This window comes from Thalassophryne amazonica, chromosome 14 (assembly GCF_902500255.1).
Source record: "Thalassophryne amazonica chromosome 14, fThaAma1.1, whole genome shotgun sequence".
Classification (NCBI taxonomy): domain Eukaryota; kingdom Metazoa; phylum Chordata; class Actinopteri; order Batrachoidiformes; family Batrachoididae; genus Thalassophryne; species Thalassophryne amazonica.
The window spans coordinates 53,174,649-53,185,093 of NC_047116.1; the positions used below are offsets into that span (position 1 = coordinate 53,174,649).

General features: G+C 40.1%; 1 protein-coding gene across 1 annotated transcript in view; it reads left to right on the top strand.

Moving 5' to 3' along the window:
• LOC117524446 (striated muscle preferentially expressed protein kinase-like) overlaps window positions 1-6,494 on the top strand; it is a 150,324-nt gene extending 143,830 nt beyond the window's left edge. The window contains 1 exon segment of the mRNA XM_034186232.1: window positions 5,134-6,494. Within this exon segment, the coding sequence (XP_034042123.1) occupies window positions 5,134-5,389 (256 nt within the window). The 3' untranslated portion in view covers window positions 5,390-6,494.
• The last annotated feature ends 3,951 nt before the right edge of the window (window positions 6,495-10,445 follow it).

Consider the following 10,445-nt stretch of genomic DNA (forward strand, 5'->3'; position numbering starts at 1 on the left):
AAACACAACATATTTAATGTTCAAACTGATAAACTTTGTTGTTTTTGTGCAAATATTTGCTCATTTTGAGATGGATGCCTGCAACACGTTTCAAAGAAGCTGGGACAGTGTTATGTTTACTACTGTGTTACATTACCTTTCCTTCTAACAACACTCAATAAGCGTTTGGGAACTGAGGACACTAATTGTGCGTGTCATGATTGGGTTTAAAAGGAGCATCCCCAAAAGTCTCAGCTGTTCACAAGCAAAGATGGGGTGAGGATCACCACTTTGTAAACAACTGCATGAAAAAATAGTCCAACAGTTTAAGAACAATGTTTCTCAACGTTCAATTGCAAGGAATTTAGGGATTCCATCATCTACTGTCAGAAAACCATTGTCAGTTAACACAGTTCGTCGCTACATCTACAAGTGCAAGTTAAAACTCTACCATGCAAAGTGAAAGCCATACATCAACAACATCCAGAAATGCTGCCACCTTCTCTGGGCCCGAGCTCATTTGAAATGGACAGACGCAAAGTAGAAAAGTGTGCTGTGGTCTGATGAGTCCACATTTCAAATTGTTTTTGGAAATCATGGACATTGTGTCCTCTGGACAAAAGAGGAAAAAGACTATCCAGATTGTTACCAGTGCAAAGTTCAAAAGCCAGCATCTGTGATGGTATGGGGGGTGTTACTGCACATGGCATGGGCAACGTACACATCTGTGATGGCACCATCAATGCTGAAAAGTACATCCAGGTTTTGGAGCAACACGCTGCAATCCAAGCAATGTTTTTTCAGGGACGTCCCTGCTTATTTCTGCAAGACAATGCCAAGCCACATTCTGCACATGTTACAACAGCATGGCTTCGTAGTAAAAGAGTTGCGGGTACTAGACTGGCCTGCCTGCAGTCCAGACCTGTCGCCCATTGAAAATGTGTGGTGCATTAAGAAGCGCAAAATACGACAATGGAGACCCCGGACTGTTGAACAACTGAAGTTGTACATCAAGCAAGAATGGGAAAGAATTCCACCTACAAAGCTTCAACAATTAGTGTCCTCAGTTCCCAAATGCCTACTGAGTGTTGTTAGAAGGAAAGGTGATGTAACACCGTGTTAAAAATACCACTGTCCCAGCTTTTTTGAAATGTGTTGCAGGCATCCATTTCAAAATGAGCAAATATTTGCACAAAACAATAAAGCTTATGAGTTTTAACATTAAATAGCTTGTCTTTGTGGTGTATTCAATTGAATATAGGTTGAAGAGGATTTTCAAATCATTGTATTCTGTTTTGGGCAGCACGGTGGATTAGTGGTTAGCCCTGTTGCCTCACAGCGAGAAGGCCATTCCCGTGGCCTTTCTGTGTGGAGTTTGCATGTTCTCCCCGTATTTGCGTGGGTTTCCTCCTGGTGCTCCGGTTTCCTCCCACATCCAAAGACATGCGGGTTAGGTGGATTGGAATCTTTAAAATTGTCCTTAGGTGTGTCTGTGTTTGTGGCCCTGCGACAGACTGGCGTCCTGTCCTGGGTGTACCCCACCTTGCACTCTATGACTGCTAGGATAGGCTCCAGCCCCCCGCGACCCTTAATTGGACTAAGCGGTAGAAGATGAATGAATGAATGAATGAATGTATTCTGTTTTTATTTTACATTTTACACAACGTCCCAACTTCATTGGAATTGGGGTTGTATCTCCCATGTGCCTTCGAGCAAACTGGAGCTGTCCTTACAAAAAACAAGCATAAAGGTTATTTTATTCAACTTAAGTAAACCTGAAGTTTACTTTCTAAGTACTTTATACTATTTGTAAGTGTACTATTTCAATATTTATAGTGCAAGGGAGCATACAGGTACCACCATAGTTGTGTACTTGTAGCCTCCTCCAGACAGATTTACCATGCAATACAGTACAGTTTGTATTTTTTAAAGGTTGATGTAAATGAAGTCCAAGACATAGTCAATGTTTATTTATCACATATTGCAACAAAAATCTGCCCTATACTCATAAGCCAGACCTCATGCGATAAAAAAAAGGGCTGATAAATCATACACTTGTCCTATCAGTTTTACTGCCCGGGAGACTGTGGCAATAAAATCAGGCTGATACAAATCTTAAAACAGGGCGATACAAAAAAAAAAGACATTGAAAATACCAGGCTTTGTATCTCTCCATTTTTCATCCAATCAGGAGCCCCCAATTCTCAGCTCCACCAATGACACACTCCCATTTTGTGTTACCCTGGTGACAAGTGCATTTCATTTAACCAAGATGTCTGATCAAGGTGAGAGTGTTTTAGTTTTCCTATCAGGGAGAATTCTACAACTTGAGTCTCATACTGAAGTTGTGAGACACCAAGAAGTTAGTGAAGAGGACACTCATAACTTTATAGAGAGACATAAGAACAAGAACACCACCAGGAAAACAGAGTGATGTGAACTTGTTCACCACATGGCTGAGTGGAACCAAGAAGAAGAAGAGAGGGCGCCTTGTTCTTTCTCCGGAGGAACTTGACAAATGGGGTTGATGATAATTATATGGTTCTTGTTCTTTATTTTTGTTGTAATATGTGATAAATATCTTATTACATGTCTGTTTATGTATCACATCATGCTTAAACTTACCCCCACTCATGAACAAGACCCCAAGATACTTAAAATCCTCCACCTGGGGCAGTAACCCTCCTCTGACACAGAGAGGACAATCCACCCTTTCTGACAGAAGACCACGGTCTCAGATTTGGAGGTGTAAGTGACACAGCAGGCGGTGCCTAAAATCTTACAGACGCTGTGCCAGAACATTGTGGAGAAGAAGGAGCTGAGTCGGAATGCAATGCTTTCAATTTACCAGTCGCTTTATGCTCCTGTCCTCACCTATGGTCATGAGCTTTGGGTAATGACCGAAAGAATGAAATCGCAAGATACACCTGGCAGAAATTAGATTCCTTTGTTGGTATCTGGGCTTATACTCCTGGACAGGGTGAGAAGCTCAGCTACAGTTGCAATCAAAAGTTTGGGCACCCCTGATAATTTTCATGATTCATGATTCAGACCACCTCAACTGGCTCCTTTCAATGTGAAGAAGCAGCGGCTCTACTCTGAGTCCCTCCCAAATACAGTTGTATGCAAAAGTTTGGGCACCCCTGATAATTTTCATGAGTTTCCTTTATAAATCATTGGTTGTCTGGATCACAAATTTCAGTTAAATATATCATATAGCAGACAAACACACTTATATTTGAGAAGTTAAATGAAGTTTCTAGTATTTACAGAAAGTGTGCAATAATTTGTTAAACAAAATTCAGCAGGTGCATAAATTTGGGCACCCCAACAGAAGAAAATACAGAAATATTTACTAGATCCTCCTTTTGCAGAAATAACAGCCTCTAAATGCTTCCTATAGCTTCCAATGAGAGAGAGATTTTGAGCAGTGTTTAGAGTCGTTGTCTTGTTGAAAGATTCAACCCCGGCGCAACTTCAACTTTGTTACTGATCATGAACATTGTTCTCAAGAATCTGCTGATGTTGACTAGAATCCATGTTGACCCTCAACTTTAACAAGATTCCCAATACCTGCACTGGCCACACAGCCACACAGCATGATGGAACCACCTCTAAATTTTATTGTAGGTAGCAAGTGTTTTTCTTGGAATGCTGTTATTTTTCAGCCATGCATACCGTCCCTTGTTATGTCCAAATAACTCAGTTTTAGTTTCATCAGTCCACAGCACCTTATTCCAAAATTAAGCTGGCTTGTCCAAATGTGCTTCAGCATACCTCAAGCAACTCTGTTTGTAGCGTGTACACAGAAAAGGCTTCCTCTACATTACAGCATCATACAGCATCTTCTTGGTAAAGTGTGCTGTATAGTTGAACGATGCACAGAGACACTATCTGCAGCAAGATCATGTTGTAGGTCTTTGGAGCAGGTCTGTGGGTTGACTATGACTGTTCTCACCATCCTTCGTTTCAGCTTATCTGAGATTTTTCTTTGCCTGCCACTTCGGGTCTTAACTAGTACTGTGCCTGTGGTCTTCCATTTCTTCACTATGTTCCTCACAGTGGAAACTGACAGCTGAAATCTCTGAGATAGCTTTTTGTATCCTTCCCTTAAACCATGATGTTGACCAATCTTTGTTTTCAGGTCATTTGAGAGTTGTTTAGAGGTTCCCATGTTGCCACTCACTAGAAGACATGCAAAGAGGAGAAATATTTGCAAATGGCCACCTTAAATATCCTTTCTCATGATTGGATTCACCTGTGTAAGGAGGTCAAGGGTCAATGAGCTTACCAAACCAATTTTGTGTTCCAATAATTAGCGCCAAATGTATTCAGATCAATAAAATGACAAGGGTGCCCACATTTATGCACCTCCCTAATTTAGTCTAAATAATTATTGCACACTTTCTGTAAATACTAGAAACTTTATTTCACTTCTCAAATATCAGTGTGTTCGTCTGATATGTGGTAACTGAAATTTCTGATCCAGACAACCAATGATTTATAAAGGAAACTCATGAAAATTATCAGGGGTGCCCAAACTTTTGCATACAACTGTATTTGGGAAGGACTCAGAGTAAAGCCGCTGCTTCTTCACATTGAAAGGAGCCAGTTAAGGTGGTTTGGACATCTGGTGATGAGGTCTTCAAGGCACACCCAACCAGGAAGAGGCTACAGGGAAGACCTAGGACACACTGGAGAGATTATATTTCCCAGCTGGTTTGGGAACACCTTGGGATGCCCTGGGAAGAGTTACTGGACTTGGCCAAGGATAGGGAAGTGTGGGATGAGCTAATTGCTCTGCTAACACTGCAACCTGGATCAGCAGTTGAACATGAATGGATGAATGAATGTCATATTGCAGAGATTAGTTTTAACTGCATTAAGGGCATTTGCCATTAAGAAGAGTCTTATTTTATTACAAATTAAAATGTTTACTTGATATGAAGAAATCAGTTACTCGTTTCCAATGAAGTATTATTTGTTGAATTCATAGGTCCAATCCCAGTACTCTTCTTTAACCCTTTCTCTTCATTTTGCACATCATTGTGCAAAATGAAGGGAAATGGTGAAGTGGTAGGGTGAAGGGAGAGTATTGGGATTGGGCCATAATGTCTACTCATTGGTCCGTCTTTATTTTCTGGTGTTCTCCAGGGCTCGTCCATCCATTAAAGACTGCTTCAATAACTCTTGGCTTCAGGATGCCTATCTGATGCGCCTTCGCAGACAGACCTTGACTTTTACTACCAACCGACTCAAGGAATTTTTGGCTGAACAACAACGCAGAAGAGAGTTGGTGGCCACAAAGCACAAAGTTCTCTTGCGTTCCTACCAGAGCTCACCTCAAACACCAACGAGCCCTACCACACCAAATATGCCAACCTCACCCCCCACAACAGCCACCCAATGAAATCAGCCATCCAAAAGCAAGAAGGCAGGACTTCAAATTTAGAATGTGGTCATGCTCTGAGTAGGACAACCCTTTGGAATACAGGGGTGGCTGGTCCTTTCAGGTCTGAGTTATTAATCACGGTCCATAAACACACAAGAACCCAGCAGAGACTGATGTACAAAGACCTTTTTTGAAGTATTATTGTTTTGAGGGTGGGGTTTAAAAGAAAAATCAAAGACTGCTTTCACACCTAAGAGGAATCCTTAAAATGTGCCAGATTGACAGGTTTTCGGTTTTTTTTTTATTATCATCCTTTTTCACAGAAAGCAGGCAGTTGTTTCAAAATTAGTACCTCAGTGTTTCTAAATCTGCGTACATTTTGAATTATTTTCTTGGTCATGTGATGACTGATTAGCTGTGGTGTGCATTAACCCTTTGACAGACTGGTAATCTGTACTAAATAGGCTCCACCTCTCAACCAGGGTCAGATGATGGGAGGGAAAATAAGTCACAAGACTCTGAAACACAGTGCTGCCACAGTTGTAGAACAAAAACCGCTGGACCCACCTGATGCGTGTCGTTAAAACGACCTCCTCAATAATGAAGAGCACCACTGTCATGAACTTCACTGCAATCAATGAATATTCTTTCAACAAGGTCTAATTCTGGGTAAGTCATGATTTCAGAAAAACTTTGAATCCTGAATGTTGTTCTCTCTCAAATAAATTAGTTTTGAAGCAGTGCTACTTTAGTTTTACACTGTCATAGTACCTCAAGTATGTGAGGTGGTGGTTTTTCTTCTGCTATATTTAGAATTTTAAAAATGTATATTGGGTTATGAAGGTACATAGGTAATTGTCTACAAGGGCTATTAGCATGGCACACTCATTGCAAACCACTTCCCTGATGATATGAAACTGGCCTTTTTTATTATTTAATCATGTTATATTCTCCATTTAAAGCATCAGTGGCTCCACACAGGGCAGCAGGACTTCCACCACACACAACACACCGTCAGCACAGTGTGCAGGATCTTTGCTTTGCTCTCCAATATTCACAATTCAACATTTGCAGGGTGCCGATTTGCTCCATTGAGAAACCTGCTGGTAATACAAGACACTGAGGATTTGGAAAGGTCAAGTCTGGAAGCATGTGCTGGGGCCATGCATCCATCCAACACACTACAGAACCAATTCCTGGATGACAATCACCTGAGGAGACAACAGGTCCATCTCCACCACAAGAGCCATCTATCTTGCCACAGACAGGTAAAGTATGGCAAATATAACATGAGGCAAATGCATGCAGGATCATACCCAGAGAAAGGTGGCATTTAAAAAAAAAAATGTCATAGTTGACATTCCCACGCAATGCAAATGATTGTCCTTGTCTCAGTCTCCCTAAGTAACTGTTTGTTTGACAGAAAGTCATTCCAGCAGTACCTAAGGATCCTGTAAGTCTCCTAGTACCAAACACATACAGTCGATCAGCTTAGGTCACTGGGTTAGTGTCTAAATTTCACAACCAAGACAATAAGCAGTAGGATCTTTAAGAATTGGACCTTTGTTCTTATGAAAAGTTATTAGTATTGCCAATGATCCCTGTCCAGGGATGTCATGGTGGCTTAAGATTTTCTCAGGGGCCTCTCGATATTAAAGGCCAAGGATCCAGACACATAAATGTCACTTCCAAAATATTTGACCCTCTCAAGTTTTACACTTTCATCTTGTACAGATATATTTCCGATGGCCAAGCCAAGAAGTGATTCAAAGCTTCGATCTTAATGTTGGTACAGTACAATCGGAAACTCAACTCCAACCCCTCACTCGATTTCTCAAGTGCTACAATCAGAGTATTCACTAATTCCATAAAGATCACAGCATAGTCTGTGAAGTCAAGGTCAAATATTTCCTCTTCAACAAAGGCTCCTAACCTGCTGATTGTTGCTGGTTCCACTTGATGCAAGCATTGAACAGCATCAGAGCCAAACGGCAGCCCTGATCACCCATGTTCACTGGGATTTCAAAGATTCTGATCCTGCTCTGTTCAACACTCACAGGACCTATGTACGAGGTCTATTAGAAAAGTATCCGACCTTATTATTTTTTTCAAAAACTATATGGATTTGAATCACGTGCGATTACATCAGACAAGCTTGAACCCTTGTGGGCATGCAAGAGTTTTTTCATGCCTCCGTGTTGATAACCATTCATAAAATTCAGGCGGCTTTCGATGGTTTTCAGTCAAGTGAGTATCCGAGAAATTGTTTAACAGCTGGGCATGTTCCAACTTGTCTGGTAACGCTTCCAACGGAGGTGTTTCTCTGTGGCACCGGGCCATGAGTGGCTGCCTGCCGACGCGCGAATCCGTCCGCATATCTTTCATTACAAAATCTCCTTTAACAGTGGAATGTCTGGATAAACTGCTGATCCCGACCTCTTCTGAAACTTCTCTGTTCTCTCACGACGTCCTGGGTCAACAGAGGCTTAAATTTGGACGTTTTCAGCTTGAAACAGGCTGACGACGGCGGCTCGGAGCGCGGCACGCTCTCCGGCTCCGTGGATTGTCTTTAAAGCGACAGTAACACTCCATAATCTCTCATCAGCCCTTAAAATTTTCACTGAAAACCAGCTGAATTTCTCGAATGGTGTCCACTCGGATGTGCCTTACAGTTTCTGAAAAAATTTTGATCAAGCAAAGCGGCAGTCTCTGAGCCATTCCTAAACAATGAAAAAATAGACGGGAGGGGTGGACCACTCCTCACTCAAAGCCTGCCCACAGGCGAATGACGCAACCGACAGGCGTGAAAAAACTCTTGCATGCCCACGAGGGTTCAAGCTTGTCTGATGTAATCGCACGTGATTCAAATCCATATAGTTTTTGAAAAAAATAAAAAAGGTCGGTTTCTTTTCTAATAGACCTCGTATATGCTGTCTAGGATCTCCAGTAACTTGAGGAGCTGGCATAATCAGGATGTCCCCAAAAAACAGTTACTAGGGGAGCTACGACCACTACCTTTGCACCCCCCCCAGGACGAAACCAAACAAACTTTTTTAGGTTCCTTAGATGACCCCAAAACACAATCAGGATATTCCCAAAAATAAAAACTGGCCTCAAGCCAGTTATCCAAGATGGCGTCCAAGACAGCCACCAAAATAGGGTTTTTTTTCCCCACTAAAACACCTTTAAGCAACATATAAAACATATAGACAGCTTCCTACTGTGGATTTTGGTGATAAGGGTCTATTGGCGGCCATTTTAAATCTTAAACCCATGAATGAATTTAGGCACAAATGAGTTTGCTGTGACCTGCAATGGTCTTCCCATCGAATCTCTGTGATATTTAAGTTGTTTATATGTTGTTTAAAGGTGTTTTAGTGAAAACCCCCATTTTGGCAGCCATCTTGGACGCCATGTTGGATAACTGGCTTGAGGCCAGTTTTTATTTTTAGGAACATCCTGATTGTGTTTTGGGATCATCTAGGAACCTAAAAAAGTTGGTTTGGTTTAGTCCTGGGGCAGGGGGTGCAAAGGTAGTGGTCATAGCTCCCCTAGTAAGTGCAGTCAAACAAATGAAAGGCTTTGCAAAAATCAACATAGTTTACAATGAAGCATTGCAAATATTTGCACTTGTTATTCAAAAAGGATGCTGATCCAAACACTATCTATCTCAAGTAGTAACGGTCTGCTTTGGAAATTAGTTTGTTTATATATATATATATATATATATATATATATATATATATATATAAGGTCTTAATTTCCTTCATCATTGTTGCATTAATTTAAACATTACAGATACATTAATGGAAATCACAGACCGTCATCCAATCCTGAATCTGTACCTATGCAACAGTACATACAAAATTATGGTCATAGTCAACCTGCTGTAATTTAGTAAATGTAACATCATTACTATTCAATTCAAAACACAAATCATACTTTAAGAAATATTGAATTGCATTAATGCGTCCATAAACACTGCAGGATATAGTGTTCACATTGATGCGCACATATACATCTTTGTAAAATTAAGTCCTGTCCAACATCTTGTGAAAGAAAATCAGAAGCTTGAAGGATAAGTCTGTTCTCAAACCAATACATGGACAATAAAGTCCATTTAGACTACGTTGAAATTCATACTGAATGATTTACATATCAGTGATTGAAAGTTATATTGGTTGACGTTATGTTCCAGAATGACTGAAATTAGTGTGAACAGCATCTATTTGATTTACTGCACACTAAAGCTCATTTTCAAAGTACATGGTTGTATGGAAATGTACTTTGGGCACCCCTGGCCAAATCTATAGGGATATATTATATATGAATAAATAAATGAAAGGACTTTTTTTTAATGGGAGGGGAAAAAATACTGTATGCACTCTAATCTTTAGGCGAAAGCAAATCTTTACAACATGATATAATTACAAAAACTGTGCCACACTTTTTTACAATCATCAATTGAACTAACCACCGAGATATTCAGGGATTTGGAAATGTTCTTGTATACATTGCCTGACTAAACTGGCTGTACAAGTGATGCCATAATCGCATTTCATTAAAGGGGGTGATATTTACACAATTATTTAGAATTCTTGAATTTTTTATTTAGTTTAGATTATGTTATGAAACTTTATTTTCACTTTGAGCTGTATAAAACTTTTGTATAAAGTGGAATTTTTCTTGTGACCTAAAAAAATAAAATTTTACATAAAACTGTGGTAAAGTCTCAGAGGAAATAACTTGAACCCTTCCAGATGCTACTTACAGATGCATCTTAGATCATTTTCCAAGTCATTTTAGGCTGTTATTGAAGAGCCTGTTCCCTATCATTGGCTTTTATTAAATTAAATTATGATGGCCATTTATTCTGTTCAGTATTAAATAATTTTAATCACTGCAACAATAGATTCATCTTGAAGCTCAGCATGTGAAACATTCATATTGTTGATGTCATATGCATGCACAGATTTGCATATAAGAGCACATCAGGTGTAATTTCTGTCATTGCCATTACAAACTGGCTTTCATTTGAAAATGTTACAAAATGTGTCACATCATGATTGTTCTA